This window comes from Hyla sarda, chromosome 6 (genome assembly GCF_029499605.1).
Source record: "Hyla sarda isolate aHylSar1 chromosome 6, aHylSar1.hap1, whole genome shotgun sequence".
NCBI classification, from domain to species: domain Eukaryota; kingdom Metazoa; phylum Chordata; class Amphibia; order Anura; family Hylidae; genus Hyla; species Hyla sarda.
In genome coordinates, this window is record NC_079194.1 from 138,369,320 (window position 1) to 138,390,047 (window position 20,728).

General features: G+C 44.4%; 1 protein-coding gene across 2 annotated transcripts in view; it reads right to left on the reverse strand.

Annotated features, from left to right (window-relative positions):
- Positions 1–826: 826 nt before the first annotated feature.
- CAMKV (CaM kinase like vesicle associated) overlaps positions 827–20,728 on the reverse strand; it is a 124,647-nt gene continuing 104,745 nt past the window's right edge. For both annotated transcript variants that reach the window (XM_056525199.1, XM_056525200.1), the window contains 2 exons: positions 15,815–15,902; positions 827–1,841 (listed from right to left, as the gene is read on the reverse strand). In XM_056525199.1, the coding sequence (XP_056381174.1) occupies positions 1,659–1,841; positions 15,815–15,902 (271 nt within the window). In that variant the 3' untranslated portion in view covers positions 827–1,658. The remainder of the gene's footprint in view (positions 1,842–15,814; positions 15,903–20,728) is intronic.

A 20,728-nucleotide genomic window follows, 5' to 3' on the forward strand; every position in this document is an offset into this window, starting at 1 on the left:
GTGGATGCTTAGGTTATATCAGGATAAAATAAAGTCCTGAAGTGTCCTGAAGAATTACTAGGCTTTTATGGCGGCATTCCAATAGATATAAAAAAAAAATAAAAAAAAAGATACAACATAAATATAATAATATCCTCCTGATCTGAAACAGTGGTAACTTACTGTAACCTCAGTAAACATTTTAAGCTTTCCCCTCTGTCAGTGCTCTCTCTGGTCAACTGTACTTAATCCTCAGTGAGACCTTTTAGCCCCATTTGGTTTATGCCTGAAAATCCATTTTACAGATATGCAATGTATGAGTTATATAGGGATCAGGGGACAGATAATGCTGGGTTCCTCACACTGTTAAATATTACAGAAACCATAACCAGTTACATAGAGCTCAGAATATTAAAAAAAACAGACGAACATGGGACAGAAATTGTCCAACCAAGAGGAAAGATTTCATTACACTGGGAACAGTGTTTCGTTCCATTCGGCTTTTGTCTTCAGCTAAATGCCTTTGGGAGGTGGTGCTTGGTACTTGGAGGGAAGGGATTTAAGTAGTCTCCACCCCAGAGGAGTTCTATGCACAGTGCACTTTCTTTCCTTGGGTGCAATTTGTTATAAATCAGTGGACCATTGTTATTCCTGCTGGCCTGGCTTGGTTTCTTTCATGTTCACTTATATTTTTTTATTGCTTGTAATCGGGTCCTTGACCCCTTTTGCTGTATTTTACATGTCTTTATTTTTTGCTTGTTTTGTAAAATGTAAAACCTTTAATAAAAATTACAGTTGGAAAAAAAAATCAGTGGACCATTCCCAGCATCATAGAGACAGCAACAACTGGGATATGCAGCACATTTATTCAAAGAAAGCTTACAAAACACAGAGGAAAGGTCTGTACATTGTGTGTTCCCCAAGTGGGACACAAAAGGTGTTCAGAAAGGAATGAGGGAACAAAGGCAATCTGGAGATATAAGCTTGCCACCTATCACATGGACAGGAGTATAATACACCCCAGGCTTAAAGTGGACCTACACTAATAAGGGGGTATGGCTCTCATCTTACAACACTCCACCCTCTCAGGTATGGGAGCGGAATCCATTAATCATTCTCATTATAAAGACAAGTGGGAGGGAAGTAAAGAAATGCCACAAAGAGGCACCTGGGAGGCTGCTAAAAATTACATTTCATTAAAAATTTTCAGTAATAAACTTTGATAATTTTTTTAAATAGATCTATGTTTACTTATGGTAAGAGGTCCACTTTAATAATGGCAGTCAAGGAGAGGCGATCATAAAGGTGCAAGACGCAGTCATTTATCTAGCATCATAACTAGGGGGTGAGGAATGAGGTAAAATAACAAAATAACTTTTTTCTAACAGCGCGTAAATCTCTAGCAACTAAGGGGATGCGGAATAAAAATAAAGGCTCTGCTCTAGCAGTGAAGGGGTTAATGGGGCAATGCAATGGGAGTTAGTGCTGCGGTTCTGCCTAGCAATCGAAAGGTCTGACATCGCTCTGCACTGCAATCAAGTGCAGATCTCTCTGACAGCAACAATGTTAATGACATGACTGCAGAGAACCCCTCCCGAGTGGAGGGGAAGGAAGGGTTAATGAGAGTATGCTCTGCGGTGAAGAGGGTGTTGGGTTGTCTGCTTTGTTCTTCCAGACTCTCAGCCGGTCTCTTCTGGAGAAGGAGTAAGCAGAGTTGGAGTGTCCTCGGCTGGTGTACTGGCTGGGGTTTCCAGGCCTGGCGTCCTCTCATTCTCATTGGATGGTGAAGGAGTTTTTGACTCTGTTTGAGTCTGTTCTGGAGCTCTCAGCCGCTTCATCATGGTGGTCACTCGTACGGCTTTCTGAAATAGACAAAAGGTACAGAAGAGGTAAGAATGTGGAAAGTGAAGATCTGTGCCTGACAAGCTAAGTCAGTCAAGTAAAGGGAACCTGCCGGGAGTTTCTGCTGCCCCGGACCATGGGTAGTTTGAAAGAAAGAACAGGCTCCCTTATTACTAAAAACTATGATTAACTAAACTCTTGGCTTTGGCTTAAAACACTGACCAAAATACTCCATGTGAACCCAGCCTTAAAAGGAACATGTCATGCTGCCCAAACCGAGGGCAGCATGAAATGGGGACATACTCCCTTATTAAAGCAAACTATGATCCTCTGTTTTAGAGCTGCCCAGGATCAGGGCTTTGATTTACCAGGGGAGTCCCAGCCAGTTTCTTCGCACTATGCATGTGCATGACAGGCCTCCTCTATCTGTATGTAGGCAGAGATTTATTGATCAAGTAAAATAGGGCAGGGGAAACCACCTTTGACTCAAAGTATTTTGGTTGTTGTTTTTAGCCAAAAAACGGAAGTTGGTCTAACAAACAGAAAAAAGTGCAAATCTTTCCATTATAGTTTTTCACTGTCAGTTCCACTCCTTGTTTTGGCTCAAAAAATTACCAAAATGCTACACGTGAGCCTGGTCTCAACCTTCGCCATGTTTACTCATAATGTAGCCACATTGATATCCCATCCCACTGTTTTCCCTGCTTCTGCAATGTCATCTTTTGCTGTAGTGAGTCTATATGAGACATATAGGTAGACAATTTGGATAAGGATGACCTGGCAGGGTTCCTCTTTCTTCCATAAAAAATTTGACTTATGGCGCATCACCCGAGGACACAATGATGGTGAGAGCAATGTGTCTTTTATTAGGTAAGTATACAAGACAGCTTAGTGGACAACGCATTTCAAAGGACTCTTACTTCTTCCTCAGGTCTATGTACAAGTCGAAATCTTTATGGAAAAAAGAGGAACCCTGCCAGGTCACCCTTATCCAGATTGTCTAACTGTTGTGACAACGGCATCAATGGCCGGCTGCCTCCTGACTTCTATTTATTCAAAGCGCTTCACAGTGGAGCGCAACACTCCAAGCAGATTCATCTATCTACTGTATTATCAGTTATCCACCTGAAATAATTGCACTATATAGCGCCATCTCTGTTCCCTTGTTTTGTCTTATTCATATATGAGACATGTAGACCCAGATTTCTTAAGCCTTATCTAGTGATTAGCGGCAAGGGCCATATTCGAATTTGCGATATTTCGCAAATATGGTGATGATTATTCATCCTATGTTCGCGGAATTTGCATATTCCCTATGTTCGTTCACTTTTTTTTCCCATGCGAAAATGTGAAAAATGTGAAAAAAAAACGAATATTCATCATTATGAATTTATAGCACTATATTCCAAATATCAGCGAAATCGCAAAGTGCCGATATTCGCAATAAAAGTTTGCATTACGAATATTCGTGCTCAACACTAGTCTTATTTGCTTATAAAAACCCAGGGATGTGGAATTCCTATCGCCTGACGCCCGGGACATGCAGTTACGGGCGCCGGGCAGGTGAATCTTTCAGGCTTTTAGCCCTGCTTCAGGCAAGCAGGGCCGGACCTGAAAGCCCCCGACAAGCACGGTGGCGCTCAGAGGGGTGTATGGAGCAGACTCCGGACTTGTGCCTGCTCCATACTCTGCAGCCCCCGGCTGTTTTCATTAGCTGGGGGCTGCCGATAATAGCCAGCATGCGGCGATCGCCGCATCTGACTATTAACCCTTTAGATCGGCGTCTAAAGGGACATGTGAATGCTCCCTGGTGGGCTAGTGTGGTGGATCGCCCCCCCCCCCCCCACATTGCCCACATTGCGGTCGCTGGGGGGGGGGGGGGGTAGCGATCCACTATAGAGATAGCCAGAGACCTTACCTCTGCTTCCTGGTGTCTGTGGCTCTGTCATTGATAGAGCCTGGTTGGACTGGATGGATGGATCGCGGAGCACACAGATCAATGGAGTTCAATAGAACTCTATTGATCTGTATAAGGAATCTAATGATTCCTCCTAAAAGTCCCCTAAGGGACTAATAAAGTGTAAAAAAATAATAATAATTATAATGTTTTAATAAAAGTTTAAAAGACACAAATCACCCCCTTTTTTTAAATATAAAAACATGTAAGCATAATAAAAATAAACATATTTGGTATCGCTGTGTGCGTAATTGTACAACCTATTAAAATATAACATTATGTATCCTGTACGGTAAATGACATATACCATATTTATCGGGGTATACCACGCACCGGCCTATAACACGCACCCTCATTTTACCAAGGATATTTGGGTAAAAATTTTTTTTTACCCAAATATCCTTGGTAAAATGAGGGTGCGTGTGTGTGCATGTGTATACCCCGATACACTGTTTCTGTCCCCGCAGAAGCCCCCAGGAAAGGCAGGGGGAGAGAGGCCGTCGCTGCCCACTTCTTTCCCCCTGCCTTTCCTGGGGTCTAGAGCCCTGCCTCTGCCGCTTCTCTCCACCTGGCTATCGGCGCCGCTGCCCCATTGCCTCCCCCATCCCCGGTTTTATGATTACATGTTGCCGGGGTCGGGTCCGTGCTGCTTCTGGCTCCAGTGCTTCTGGCTCCAGTGTGGCGTCTATGCGTCGTTGCTATGCGCTGCGCTACGCAATAACGAATGACGTCGTGTCACTCGTCATTGCGCCTTGCAGCGCATAGCAATGACGCATAGACGCCACACTGGAGCCAGAAGCACCGCGGACCGGAGCCAGAAGCAGCGCGGACCCGACCCCGGCAACAGGTAATCATAAAACCGGGGATGGGGGAGGCAATGGGGCAGCGGCACCGATAGCCAGGGGGAGAGAAGCGGCAGCAGGGCTCTAGACCCCAGGAAAGGCAGGGGGAGAGAAGATGGCAGCGACGGCCTCTCTCCCCCTGCCTTTCCTGGGGGCTTCTGCGGGGTCAGAAAAGCCGGGGGGGGATGGGGGAGGTAACGGGGCAGCGACGGCAGGTCTCTGGACCTGCAAAAGCCGCTGCAGTTCATTGATTTAAAGCGCCCGCTTTAAAGGGGTATTCCAGGAAAAAACTTTTTTATATATATCAACTGGCTCCAGAAAGTTAAACAGAATTGTAAATTACTTCTATTAAAAAATCTTAATCCTTTCAATAATTATAAGCTGCTGAAGCTGAGTTGTTTTCTGTCTTGCAACAGTGCTCTCTGCTGACATCTCTGCTTGTCTCCGGAACTGCACAGAGTAGAAGAGGTTTGCTATGGGGATTTGCTTCTAAACCCGAGACACATGTCCTCAGAGAGCACTTAGACAGAAAAGAACAACTCAACTTCATCAGCTCATAAGTATTGAAAGGATTAAGATTTTTTTATAGAAGTAATTTGCAAATCTGTTTAACTTTCTGGAGCCAGTTGATATATAAAAAAATTTCTGGTTAACCCCTTTAAATCATAGAACTGCAGCGGCTTATCGGCATATAACACACAGATAGACTTTAGGCTTTAGACGTATTATAAGCCGATAAATACGGTATGTAAAAAAAAGTCAGATCAATACCAAAATGGTACCGATACAAAAAACAGATTATGGCGCAAATAATGAGCCCTCATACAGTCTCGTATGCGGAAAAAAAAGCTTTGGGGGTCAGAAAATGGCAATTAAATTTTTTTTTAAAAAGTTTAAAATTATTTTTTTTTAAGTAGTAAAACATGACGGAAACTAAACAAATCTGGTATTGCTGTAATCTGGAAGGCCTAAAGTATCAAAACAATATGTTAGCTCAACCACAAGGTAAATGGCGTAGAAAAGAAAACCACCAAATTTGCTAAATTATCTTTTACTATTTCAATTTCACGTCACTAATATTTTTTGTTTTGTTTCGGAGCATATGTTATGGAAAAATTAAAAGGTGTCATTATATTATGTTAGTTATCGTTATTATAGGGCGAGGAGGAAAAAACAAGAGTGTAAAAGCGAAACCTGGCCAGGACAAGTGGATCGTCATGAGGGACAAGTAGATTTTGCTCCGTTTTAGTCCCATGGACAAGTAGTTTTTTATTAAATTTCAACAACCCTGAAACCAATCAGCCAATCATTTCATTTCTTAAATTGCTCTGGTAAAACGAAAGCTGAGCTGTGACTGGTTGCAAATAAAACCGTTTTGTCTCATTTTTACAAATCTGAGCTACAGTGCTTACATTATATTCAGTCATCTCTTGTAGAAATCACTACAATACTCTTAAGACTTTACAACAGCTTGCAGTGCATAAGGTGATCTCAGATTATTTAGTGGTATATCTCCACTATGCAAATGTGCAGGAATGTGGGCACTCACCCGAAAAATTCTGGTGCGATTCTTCAGTCAAGGTTCAGTAAAAGTGCATGGACGGGACAGACGGGATCACTTCACAGGGGACAATGGTGCCATTTTGCACGTGCTTGCGCTTGTGCTGGCCCCACTCGTGTGAGCACCACCTGGATATTTTCATTACCGCATTGTCCAGCACCACCTGGATTTTCAGCAGTGCCACACCCGTTGCTTGTGACGAATCCTATATCAAAGTGGCCTCATCTCATATCAAAATGCGGTCATCATTTATATCAGAATGGTCTCAGCTTACATGGAAGAAAGCCCAAACCTTTTATCGATGTGACCTAATGGGATCCTCCTGGGGTATGGGTTTTGACAGCAGAAGACAACCCCATGTGCAGTAAGACGAGTACTGTATATACTCGAGTATAAGCCGAGTTTTTCAGCACGATTTTTCCTGCTGAAAACGCCCCCCTCGACTTATACTCGAGTGAGCTCTCCACTTGTCAATCCCTCCTCAGTGGTCTTCAACCTGTGGACCTTCAGATTTTGCAAAACTACAACTCCCAGCATGCCGATGGCTGAGTGTTGTAGTTTTGAAACCTCTGGAGGTCCGCAGGTTGAAGACCACTGCGGCCTTCGTCATCATCCAGCCCCCCCCCCCTTTTGTTTTGTACTCACCTCCCCTTGGCGGGAAGTAAGGGTGAGCTGGTCCGGGCCATCTATGCTGCAGGGACCGTTCAGTGGGGAGGGTTGGTCGTTGTGGGCTGTCCATTTTCACCGGGGGGGCCCTCTTCTCCGCACTTCGGGCCCGGCCCCCGGACTAGCGACGTTGCCTTCACGACGACGCACAGGGACGTTCATGCGCAACGTTCATGTCCGGACGGTTCCTGCAGCATAGATGGCCCGGACCAGCTCACCCATCCTTCCCGCCAAGAGGAGGTGGGTACAAAACAAAGGGGGGGGGGGGCTGGATGATGACGAAGGCCGCAGTGGTCTTCAACCTGCGGACCTCCAGAGGTTTCAAAACTACAACACCCAGCATGGCTGTCCGGGCAGCCCCGATGGCTGTCCGGGCATGCTGGGAGTTGTAGTTCTGCAACATCTGGAGGTCCGCAGGTTGAAGACCACTGATGAAGGGATTGACAGGCGGTGATGATGAAGGGGGGGATGATGACGGGGGTCTGGATGATTACATAGGGGGGGATGATGTATTTCCCACCCTAGGCTTATAGTCGAGTCAATAACTTTTCCTGGGTTTTTGGGGTGAAATTAGGGGCCTCGGCTTATATTCGGGTCTGCTTATACTCGAGTATATATACGGTATTTACTTCCCTTGGTGACTTGTTCATGTGCATGTCGAACATGCAGATGTTTTGCATGGATGGAGAATTTGCCCTCAATCATTGCTAACATTGTACCCGATCTTACACTGACCATTACTTGGATTCACTCAGGAGAGACAAGAAAACAGAGCTTAGCACTAAACATGGATCAGCATTGTAAACCTGCTTAATGCAGGATGATCTACAATGGGAGTTTAGCTCTGCTCAGCAGCCCCAGCCCCTTATAAAGTGATAATATAATTCAATAAAACTCTGCAGAGACTGGAATGATAATTACATGAAGACACAGCAATGGACACAAGTCACGTGGATAATAGTGTGGAGGGCGAATATTTGAATTGCTAATTTTTACCGCGAATACCGGCAATTTGCGATTTCACAAATATTTACAATATAGCGATATATATATTCGTTATGACGAATATTTTTTTTTTCACAGTACACATCACAATGATGTGTACTGTGCAAATAAAAAGAGATCATCCCTCCCTGCTTCCAGTTTGCGGTCCAAAAGAAGGCTCCAATATCATTTACCGTTTCGATGTGGAGCGCGAATATTTCGTATATGCGAATATGCGATAATTCGTGAATATTGGCACTTCCAGAGGACACTGATCCCTCACTTCTTTTAGCTTGTGGGCCAATGAGAAGTATGCAAATACAGTTGTCAGAGGTGAGCAACATCCCTAGCAACCAATAGGAAAGTAATTAGTTGAAAGATATAATCGCGCGTGCAAACTTTGCGAATTTCATTATGAATCTCGCAATGGAAAAAAAATGAACGAATTTCGCATAGAAAAAGTAAAATATCGGGAATTCGAAAATGGCCTATGCCGCTCATCACTAGTGAATACGAGGGCTTACATGTTCCCAGCACATTATACAATAATCACACGCTGTAGATGTAAAGGAGCGCCACTTCATTTATTGCGAAATATATTACAAGCCTCAGATCCACACAACAAGACCTTAATTAGCTAGATGGGGTCAACTGCATGTACATAGCAAATTCATGTTCTGAAGATCAGAGAAGAGAAAAAGCCTCAAGACATTGGTAATGTCACAGAAGATTAAGGAGAAGTCCTCATTGGAGAGAACTCATTGCCAAGTAAGACACAAACCAAGAAGCAGAGAACATCAGCAGATGAATACAAAGTAACCCAGGAGCAACGATCTGCAGAATTCTTTTTCTCTATTTTTTCGCTCTCCATTCTATCTCTCCCTCTATCTCTCTTCATACATATGTACAGTGCATTTGGAAAGTTTTCAGACGCTTTTTTCACATTTTATGTTGCGACTAAAATAACAGAAAAAACTGATCTCTGTCTCTGCAGCGATATCTGAGAACATCAGGCTGTGGACCTGTTAGGGCTCTATGACACAGGGCGATTATTGATTGAACGGGCCCATATTGCCCTGTTTAGTGGGGCCAGTGTTTAGCCGGGAATCGGCTGATAAGGTCCTTTTGACCAATCAAAAAGATTTTCATCCGTCGGCTGCCCATGTCCCTGTCTTATAGGAGATGTGCGTCCGATGGCAGATTGCAGTAAAGGGCCATGTAAACAATCCTGAAATTGTTCATGCACCCCTCTCTGCCTGATGCTTGAACAGTGTAAAATCTACAAGATCAGCGCTTGTTTACTGTGTGGGATCGGGCTACAGTGGGGAAAAAGTACTTAGTCAGCCACCAATTGTGCAAGTTCTCCCACTTAAAAAGATTAGAGGCCTGTAATTTTCATCATAGGTATACCTCAACTATGAGAGACATAATGAGGAAAAAAATCCATAAAATCACATTGGCCCTCATTTACTATTCTAAACCCGACCTCTTGTCGGGTTTTTTTGTCGCATCTTTGTCTGCGCCATGTCGCAGACATCGTGCGCCAGTCTGCGACACTATGCAACATTTTTTCCCGACGGACCCGATGTGGATTCTCCCAAACCCGAAAAAGGGGCGTTACCCGACATTTCTGAGCTTTCCCACGTATTTATTAAGGTTTCCAACCCGAATTTGTTGAATTGTTGTGGATTTTTTCCCGACAGCTCAGAGGAGTTGGAAACCAAAACCTACAAAACCCAAGTGCGACAAACAGGATGCGACATAATAATAAATACCAGGGGAAAAAAGCAGTCGGGTAAGAAAGCAACATAGACTTACAACCCGATTTTCTTAGTAAATGAGGGCCATTGTCTGATTTTTAAAGAATTTATTTGCAAATTATGGTGGAAAATAAGTATTTGGTCACCTACAAACAAGCAAGATTTCTGGCTCTCACAGACCTGTAACTTATTCTTTAAAGGAGTACTCCGCTTCTCAGTGTTTGGAGCAAAATGTTCCAAACACTTAGACCCGCCGCCGGGAGCTTGTGACGTCATAGCCCCGCCCCTCGTGACATCATGTCCCGCCCCCTCAATGCAAGTCTATGGGAGGGGGCGTGACAATCGCCACGCCCCCTCCCATAAACTTGTGTTGAGGGGGCGGTGCGTGATGCTCTGAGGGGGCAGGGCTATGACATCATGAACTCCCGGCAACATTATCAAGAAGTTTGCAACCCATGGCACTGTAGCTAATCTCCCTGGGTGTGGAAGGAAGAGAAAAATTTATGAAAAGTGTCAACGCAGGATAGTCCGGATGGTGGATAAGCAGCCCCAAACAAGTTCCAAAGATATTCAAGCTGTCCTGCAGGCTCAGGGAGCTTCAGTGTCAGCGCGAACTATATGTCGATATTTAAATGAAATGAAACGCTATGGCAGGAGACCCAGGAGGACCCCACTGCTGACACAGACATAAAAAAGCAAAACTACATTTTGCCAAAATGAACTTGAGTAAGCCAAAATCCTTCTGTGAAAATGTCTTGTGGACAGATGAGGCCAAGATAGACCTTTTTGGTAAAGCACATAGTTCTACTGTTTACCGATAATGGAATGAGGCCTACAAAGAAAAGAACACAGTACCTACAGTAAAATATGGTGGAGGTTCAATAATGTTTTGGGGTTGTTTTGCTGCCTCTGGCACTGGGTGCCTTGAATGTGTGCAAGGCATCATGAAATCTGAGGATTACTAACAGATTTTGGGTCGCACTGTACAGCCCAGTGTCAGAAAGCTGGGTTTGCATCCGAGATCTTGGGTCTTCCAGCAGGACAATGACCCCAAACATACATCAAAAAGCACCCAGAAATGGAGGGCAACAAAGCGCTGGAGAGTTCTGAAGTGGCCAGCAATGAGTCCAGATCTAAATCCCATTGAACACCTGTGGAGACATCTTAAAATTGCTGTTGTTGCTTATTGCTTCCAATAAGAGAGACCTGGAGCAGTTTGCAAAGTAAGAGTGGTCCAACATTCCGGCTGAGAGGTGTAAGAAGCTTATTGATGGTTATAGGAAGCGACTGATTTCAGGTATTTTTTCCAAAGGATGTGCAACCAAATATTAAAGGGGTTGTGCGCTGCCCTAATTTTCGAAGCTCAGCTCACAGCATCCGGAAGTTCATTACTCCGAACGCTGTGTGCGGGTTGACGTCACGCCCGGCACCTCACCTGCCCCCTTGTGACATCTCACCCGCCCCCTTGTGACGTCACGCCCGCCCCCTCTACCACAGTCTATGGGAAGGGGACACAGTCTATGACAGCGGTCGCGCCCCCTTCCCATAGACTTTCCTTGAGGGGGCAAGCGAGACGTCGCGAGGGGCCGGGCGTGACGTCACGCCCGGCGGCTGCGAATACGGAAGCCCGCACACAGCGTTCGGAGTAATGAACTTCCGGATGCTGTGAGCGGAGCTCTGAAAGTCAGGGCAGCGCACAACCCCTTTAAGTTAAGGGTGCCAATAATTTTGTGCCCATTTTTGGTGTTTGGTGTGACATTATGTCCAATTTGCTTTTTTTCCTCCCTTTTTTGGTTAAATTCCAATACACACAAAGGGAATAAACATGTGTATAGCAAAACATGTGTTACTTTTCTGTCAGAAATACTTCATTTTCTTGACAAAAATTTCAGGGGTGCCAACAATTACGGCGATGACTATATAACAAAGTATTGAGATGAACTTTTGTTATTGACCAAATACTTATTTTCCACCATAATTTGCAATTCAATTCTATAAAAATACTTTAACTTATACAGTTTACTTCTTCTATTGATAGGCATATAACTGATACAATACTGCTCCCTATGGATAAAGCTAAAACTGCTATAATACTGCTTCTTATGGAGAAGGCTATAAATTACAGCCGAATATAACTACTATAATACTATTCTATTGTACAAGAAAATAACTATTCCACTACTATGTTTGAAAATATAACTACTATAATACTATCTCCTGTGTACAGCAATAACTACTGTAATACTTTTTCAAGTGTGAAAGAATATTATAATACTGTTCCTATACAAGAATAATACTAAAATACTACAATACAACCACTTAGTACAAGAATTTAAAGGGATTATCCAGCTTTTCTTAATGTTTTACTATCATGCCTGTGATGATAAGTTATATGTTAATTGGGTTACTTGCCTTCTATGAGCCTTCTATGCCTTCTATGGGCCTTTTTTTGTGATTCCATGGTTCCAACAGGTTCAGCATTCCTTTGGTCTGTGTATGACTGTTGTCTCAAGCCTTTCCCGCTGTGGGTTTGAGATGCACAGATGTTCTGCAGCGGATTATTCTCTGTAGATTTCAGCAGCAGATTACAATGGCCTTATTGGAGTCTGCTGCAGATTTTCTGTAGCAGAAAATCCGCTGCGGAAGACTCGCTGGTTACTCACCCATTTGAACGTACCCTTAGGGTACATTTACACAGGTAGATCTATTGTGAGTTATATTCTTCCACGTATGTAAAATAAAAGAACTACTATAATACTTCCCATTATTTACTAAATGTTACAGTATTTTCAAAATACAATTGTCTTGTAAACCATCAACATACAATGCCGCAGGCAGTGCTAATCTGTCATATGTGCCAATAGCTGCAAGATTTGTCCAATCAGATTTGACATTTTACTGGTAACCTACCTGTATAACTGAAGTGCAGTACTACTTGTTAAAGGGGTATTCTGACCATAGACATCTTATCCCCTAACCAAAGGGTAGGGGATAAGATGTCTGATTGCGGGGGTCCCGCCGCTGGGACCCCCCACGATCTCTGTGCAGCACCCAACATTCTGTGCCGGGTGCTGCTCCAGAGACGTCACGTCACTCCCCCTACATTCATTTCTATGAGACATCACGTTATGCCACGCCTCCCTTGTGACATCATGCCATGCCCCATTTAGGGGCGTGACGTGATGTCACGAGGGAGGCGTGGCATAACGTGATGTCTCCGTCCCTGGAGCAGCACGGAGCACAGAGATCGTGGGGGTCCAAGCAGGGGTCCCAGCAGATAGGGGATAAGATGTCTAAGGCCGGAATACCCCTTTAATTACTACTCTTTACCTGTGCCAGGATGGGCTGCCCCGTTGGACATTAGGTTAGGGCAGCTTCATTTTTATTTTTGATACCTTTTGTGTTCTATACAGGACCTTGAAGTAGCTCCTGTCCTAAACATGTAAAGTTATTTACAGCCTTCAACAGCTCTTTCTGCCTTTTTATGTGTAAGGACTTGCTTAGGCTATCTTAGTTATCTGCTTATTATTTTTTAATCAACATTGTTTTAAATATTTTGCTATTACATTTTGGTGGCTTTACTACTAACTACCAGTTTTCCATAACGTTGTGGTCTTAAGATACAATGTTTTTAATTTACAGTGGCCGACATGGATCCAACTATTATTGTAACTTGTGGGACCACTGTACTGTCCCCTGTGTACCAGAATATGCCTACTATAATAAAATAATACACTTTTCTATGTACAAAAATATAATGTGCTAAAAAAAAAAGTTCCCCTTTACCATTCTGCATTTATTACACCATAATGACGAAGTAAAAAAATCTTTGCTAATTTATTGAAAAGGAAAAAAGTTAAATATTGCATTGACATATGTATTCAGACCCTTTACTCAGCACTTAGTTGAGTAGTGATTACAGCCTCCATTCATCTTACATATGATGCCATAAAGTTTGCACACCTGGTCTTAGGTGTCTTCTTCCATTCTTCTGTGCAGATCCTCTTAAAGGGGTAGTCCAGTGGTGAAAAACTTATCCCCTATCCTAAGGATAGGGGATAAGTTTGAGATCGCGGGGGGTCCGACCACTGGGGCCCCCTGCGATCTCTTTGTACGGGGGCCAGGCTCTCCGGCCAGATAGCGGGTGTCGACCCCCGCACGAAGCGGCGGCCGGCACACCCCCTCAACACATCTCTATGGCGGAGACGGAGATTGCCGAAGGCAGCGCTTCGGCTCTGCCATAGAGTTGTATTGAGGGGGCGTGTCGGCCGCCGCTTCGTGTGGGGGTCGACACGCCCCCTTCCCTGTCGGGGCTCCGTAAAGGAGATAGCAGGGGGCCCCAGAGGTCGGACCCCCCGCTATCTCAAACTTATCCCCGATCCTTAGGATAGGAGATAAGTTGTTCACCGCTGGGTTCACCACTGGACTACTCCTTTAAACTCTGTCAGGTTGGATGGTGACTATTGATGGAAGCCATTTTCAAGTCTCTCCAGGGATGTTCAATTGGGTTCAAGTCAGGGTTCTGGTTGAACCACTCAAAGACATTTAGAGTAGTCCCTAAGCTATTCCTATGTTGTCTAGGCTGTGTGATTAGGGGTCAGTGTCTTGTTGGAAGGTAAATACTGGCCAAGTCTGAGGTCCAGAGCACTCTGTATGATGTTTTATTTAAAGAAAAACGGTCACCAGTTCACCCGCACTATAACCCGATAGACCGGTTATAGTGCGGGTGAACAGGAGACCGATGCGGGGTCTCGGACTGCTATACCTACCTGCAGTCCAGAGTCTCGATCCCCCGAAGGTCCCCCTCTTCCAGCGCTGACTTTCGCTTTGAGGCTGTCCCGCCGGCTAGAAAAAAACTTTTTTATATATATGAACTGGCTCCAGAAAGTTAAACAGATTTGTAAATTACTTCTATTAAAAAATCTTAATCCTTTCAGTACTTAGGAGCTTCTGAAGTTAAGGTTGTTCTTTTCTGTCTAAATCTTCTCTGATGACACCTGTCTTGGGAAACGCCCAGTTTAGAATAGGTTTGCTATGGGGATTTGCTTCTAAACTTGGCATTTCCCGAGACAGGTGTCATCAGAGAGGATTTAGACAGAAAAGAACAACCCTTAACTTCAGAAGCTCATAAGTACTGAAAGGATTAAGATTTTTTAATAGAAGTAATTTACAAATCTGTTTAACTTTCTGGAGCCAGTTGATATATATAAAAAAAAGTTTTTTCCTGGATAACCCCTTTAAAGATTCATAAGCGTTGGTCACGTTGGACACATAAAAAGTCAGGGGGACTTTTGGGGGATCGGGGCTCCGGACTACAGGTAGGTATATCAGTCCAAGACCCTGCATCGGTCTCCTGGTGTATGGAGTTAGAATGTGGGTGAACTGGTGACCATTTTCCTTTAAGAATATCTCTGTATTTTTCTCCATTCAGCTTTCCCTCAATCCTGACCAGTCTCCCTGTCCCAGCCACAGATACATAGAATTGAAGCCAAAAAGTTAAATCTTGGTTTCATCAGACCAGAAACTCTTGTTTTATTACCTTATTATAAAACATTACCTGCTTTTATGTAAACTCTAGGCAGGCTTTCATGTGTCTTTTACTGAGGAGAGGCTTTCTTCAGGCCACTCTGCAATAAAGCTCAGATTATGGAGTGCTGCAATGATTGGTGACATTCTGGAAGTTTTTTCCGCATGCACCCAGGTTGTTTGTAGCTTGGCCAGCATTACCATTGGGTGCTAGGTAAGCTTTCTAACCAAGGCCCTTCTCCCATGATTATGTAGTTTGGTGGGGCTCTTGGAAGAGTCCTGGTTGTTCCATTTTTTTTTCTTTCATTTAAGTATTATGGTGCCTACTGTATTCTTGGGAACTTTCAATGCAGACTTTTTTTTATTGTACCCTCCACACATTCTTGTCTTAGAGCTATACAGGCAGTTCTTCCCTCCTCATGGCTTAGTTTTTGCTCTGATATGCATTGTCGGCCTTGGCACCTTCTATAAACAAGGCTGTGTCTTTTCAAATCACCTCCAAAAAACTTATAAAATGTTACACTTATCAATAATGATCAAGAGAAGTGGGAGGCTCCCAGAGTTAGATTTCAAGGGTCATAACAAAGGGCCTGAATACACCATTTTTGTTTTTCATTTTTAATAAATTTGCTTAATTTTCACATATTCATTATGGGGTATTGCGTGCAGAATGATAGGGCAATAAGAAAATTCTTACCTTCCATTTGGCTTTAGCAAAGTTTTTCTCAATCTGAGCACAGACTCCATCTTTTATGTTTTTGTCCGATGCTGCATTCCCTGAAATCCTGTAAGAGATGAGAAATAATTACCAGTCACAGGCTGAGACTGCACTTAATGTAGCTGGAGATATCTGTGGGCTTAAATCGCAGCTCCAGCCATTGGACAATTATTCATTATCAGAGCTGTTGCCTCAGCTCAGGATTTACACTTGGCAACCCCTGATTAAAGAACCACTCTGGGAAACTTTATTTCTATGCTTATATAGTGCAGCATAGGCTACTATTAGTAAATAAGATTCTTCTGTATGCTTTGTGCTTACTTGTTTAAATGGGTACTCCACCCCTTAAACATCTTATCCCCTGTCCAAAGGATAGGGGTTAAGATGTCTGATCAATCTCCGGCACCCCAGTAAGGCTGGTTTCACATATGTATCCTGCAATCAAACATCTTATCTTTTATCCTTTGGATAGGGAATAAGAAGTCTAATGGCGGAGTACCCCTTTAACTGATATGGCTTGCGTTGAGTTCCAGCCAAACTGATTTCTGTTTTCTGAAATAATTTTGTACCGCAGCCTACATTTCCCCTGAATCCTCTGGCTATAATCACAATTGAAGTGTTTTAAAAAGAGCAGAAGCCTTTAAGGGGTACTACCATGCTGACAACTTATCCTCTATCTAAAGGATAGGGGACAAGTTGCCTGATCGCGTGGGGTCCCAATGCTGGGGACCCCCGTGATCTCGCACGCAGCACTCCGCTCTCATCAGGCCCAGGAGCGAACATCCGCTCCGAGTCTGATGACGGGGCCGGTGATCGTGACGTCACAGCTCCGCCCCCGTGTGACGTCATGCTTCGCCCCTCAATGCAAGTCTATGGCAGGGGGCGAGACAGCTGTCTCGTCCCCTGCCATAGACTTACATTGAGGGGCAGAGCGTGATGTCACATGGGGGCGGAGCTGTGACGTCACGATACTCCGGCCCTGTGATCAGCAGTCATCAGATCCGGAGCGATGTTCGCTCCGGGGCCGGATGAGAGCGGGGTGCTGTGTGCAAGATCGCGGGGGTCCCCAGTGGTGGGACCTCGCGCGATCAGGCAACTTATCTCTATCCTTTAGATAGGGGATAAGTTGTCAGCACAGTAGTACCCCTTTAGGCTGTTATTACTAGTGTTGAGCAGCATAGGCCATATTCGAATTCGCGAATATTCGCGAATATATGGACGAATATTCGTCATATATTCGCAAATATTCGCATTTTCGTAATATCCTCATTTTATTTTCGCATACGCGAAAATTCGCGTAGACAAATATTCGCATAAGCGCAAATTTGCATATGCTAATTTTCGTATATGCGAAAATGTGCACGCCAGTCTCACACAGTGGTATTAGAGCCTTCTTTACACCACACAAGCTGGAAGCAGAGAGGGATGATCACTGTGATGTGTACTGTGAAAAAAAAAAAAAAAAACGAATATTCGTAATTACGAATATATAGTGCTATATTCGCGAATATTCGCGAATTCGCGAATATGCGATATTCGCGAATAAAATTCGCTTTGCGAATATTCGCGAGCAACACTAGTTATTACATGCTGAATTTTATGGGAAAAACATGGCAAAAACAGAAAAACCATGACCAAAACTGGAGAACACGGGAGGATATACAATATATGCTGATCTCACAGAAATAGTAGCAGCAATATACAGATAGAACTTTAAAAGAAGAGGTCTGTGAGCTGCTAGTAAGCGGACTTGTGGATGCATGGTAGGCTTCAGGCCTCCACAGGACACCAGACACTCTCTCAGGACTTGACCTCACTGAACTCAGCAAAGACTTGGACTAAGAGACTGAACTAGCTCCACCCTGGGTTTATATGGGGGAAACTCTGGAGGGGTCCCATAGGTCACCCTGTAGGTCACATGGTCACTGGTACCTTCCTTGGTTACAACACATGACAACAGTATTTAAAGGTACATAACACTAGATACACATTGCATTAGATTATCATAGGCATTTAACACTATTCACGGAGCATAGTTTCAGGGGGGGCCCCGGGGTAACTGAATAGAGTCCACCTGACAGAGCAGCAATGATACAGGGGTGCAACTCCTGTACTGGACCACCAAAAACTCCCCCTCTTAACAACAGCCATCCTCGGCGCCCAGTCCTGGAGGGTAGATAAGCATGAGGTGGCCACTGGGGCCTAGTGATAGCAACAAACAGTTCCTGGGGAATGTCACAAATGTCCTTCACAGGGCTGGTAAATAAATAAACTGGGGAAAAGTCCATGTGGCATTGCTCTTAATGTCCTACATGCTCCATTGTGAGGGTATTGAAGAGTGGGATAAAAAAGATGAAAACACATGAGGGGAGATTTATCAAAACCTGTGCAGAGGCAAAGTTGCCCAGTTGCCCACAGCAACCAATTAGCTTTCTTCTTACTTTCTTAACAAGGCTTATGCAAAATGAAAGAAGCGATCTGATTGGTTGCTACGGGCAACTGGGCAACTTTGCCTCTGCACAGGTTTTGATAAATCTCCCCTTTGGAGATTTTTTTTTTTCTCTTTTGGACTTATAAGTGCTTGCTAGAGAATAAGGATGAATTCAGATCGGGCTGCCCGAGGATTTCTACCTGAATGCCTTTGCTACGTTGGTTGGATTAGTCCCGGAGTTGGAGGCAAACAGAAGAATGCTGGCTGACTTGTAGAGAACATAGGGAAATCCATGGATGGGTGGATCCCTTCGCGAGGAACATACTCCTTCGCAGGTCTGACATCTGGAGGAGGCGGTGGTGGGAGTACGGGTAAATCTTCTTTAAGAAAGATCTTGATACGATTTCGGTGGATGACTTGTGGCTCATACCCAGGCTTCTGGACTTCATACACATCGGACTCGGGATAGGGTATAGCCGTCACCACTCGGGATAGGGTATAGCCGTCATAGGGTTCTGTCTCCCAGATGGAATCCAATTTGTTGGTTGTTGAGAACTTCTGTAGCCAAACTTTGTCACCCACCTGGAGTGTTTTGGCTGAGGTATGGCGGTTGTAATCATCTTGTTGCCTTTGTTGGGCCTCGCCCATTTTCTTACTGACAATCTCTTTGGCCTCTTGAATCCTTCTCTGATGGTCAGAGACCAACTTGAGGGACTCTTGTGGACAATTGTTGATTTAAGACTGTAACCGGAACGTCCGGTCTTTAGGCAGTTGCCTGTGTCATCCCATCATCAAATAGAAGGTAGTGTACCCATTGGAGCAGGGTACTGTATTGTTGTAAATCTCCAGTAATTCAGGCAATAGCCTGGGCCATTTTTATTGTCTTGACACATAGGCTGCTCGCAGCATATGGATAAAGACTTGGTTGATGTGCTCACAGAGCCCATTCCCCTGAGGGTAATAGGCGGTGGTTCAGAGTTTCTTGCAGTTGTGGAAATGACATAGTTCTTGGAAGAGTTGGGCCTCAAAGGCCGTTCCATCGTCAGTTAGGACAGACTCAGGACATCCAAGGGTTTGCACCCATTTAAAGTAGAACATCTGGGACGTTGTTTTGGCTGTGAGATCTTTGACAGGTATGACAACCTACTTGGAGTAATGATCCACCATGGTGAGCATAGGTATACCCGGACCGGGTAGAAGACAACTTCACATGGTCTAGCGTGACCATCTGATTGGGTCTGTCACCCTGGATGGAGTGGAGGGGTGCTCTGGCGTCTTTTCGCACATTCTTGGTGATGGTACAGACAGAACCTTCACTGCACCATTTCTCAATGTCACTCCACATTCCAATCCAATAGAATCTACGCCTGACAGTGGCTTTGGTCTTGTGGACTCCAAAGTGTCCTGACTGGTCATGATATGCGTTGAGGACTATCGCCGTATGCTCTTTGGGGAACCAGAATCTGATGAAGTCAATCACCAGAAACTGGATCCAAAGAATTTCGGTACAACAGTCCTTTTGCACAAACAGTCATTTCCTCTGTCACCACAGACGTTTCAACTCGTAGTCACACTGTACCCGGGTGGTATTTTTTTCGCCAGAAGGTTGTCCATCAGATCCCCCATTACTTGACTTTCATCTTAGAGAGTCTTCTTTAACCTTTTTCGGACCTGGGTTCACGGTTCACGAGGGTGGTCACAACATTCTGGTTCACAAACCGTTGATAAAATGGGGGCATCTCCACGTCTTCCCACACATCTTCGATAGGTGGTTCTTCGCCAGGGTACGTCCGACACAGTATATCTGCATTGATGTTTGACTTGCCGCTTCTGTACTGATGGTGAAACTGCAGTTAGTTAATCATGAAGCACATCGTTGTTCAATAGCCCCCAACTTGTCAGTGTTCAGGTGGGCCAACGCGTTATTATCTGTGTAGACAGTAAATGCCGTGGCAGCCAAATAATCCTTGAACTTTTCGGTCACGGCCCACATTGGCATTGTTCTTCTCTGCTCCTCGCAGGTTACGACTGGCGTAGGCAATCACATGCTCTTGTCCATCTTTAACTTGGGACAGAACAGCTCCCAGATCTTCAAAACTGGCATCAGTATATAGCCGGAATAGCTGACTGTAGTCTGGATATGCCAAGATGGGTGGTTCTGTCAGCAGATGTTTAAGAGCTCGGAATGCTATCTCTTGCTCTTCGGCCCAATCAATAGGTAGTCCTCCATTGTATTTCTTCTTTGCCGTACCCCGTAGGAGAGCTGTGAGGGGTTCTGCAATTTGGGCAAAGTCTGGGATGTAGCGGCAGTAGTAGACGGCGAATCCCAGGAAGCTCCTGACATCTTTCAGCGTGCACGGGGTAGGCCAGTTCTTGACAGCATCCACCTTTTCAGGATTTGGCTGAACTCCCTCTGCGACATGACCCAAGTAATGGAATTGAGTTTTGAGCAAGTGACACTT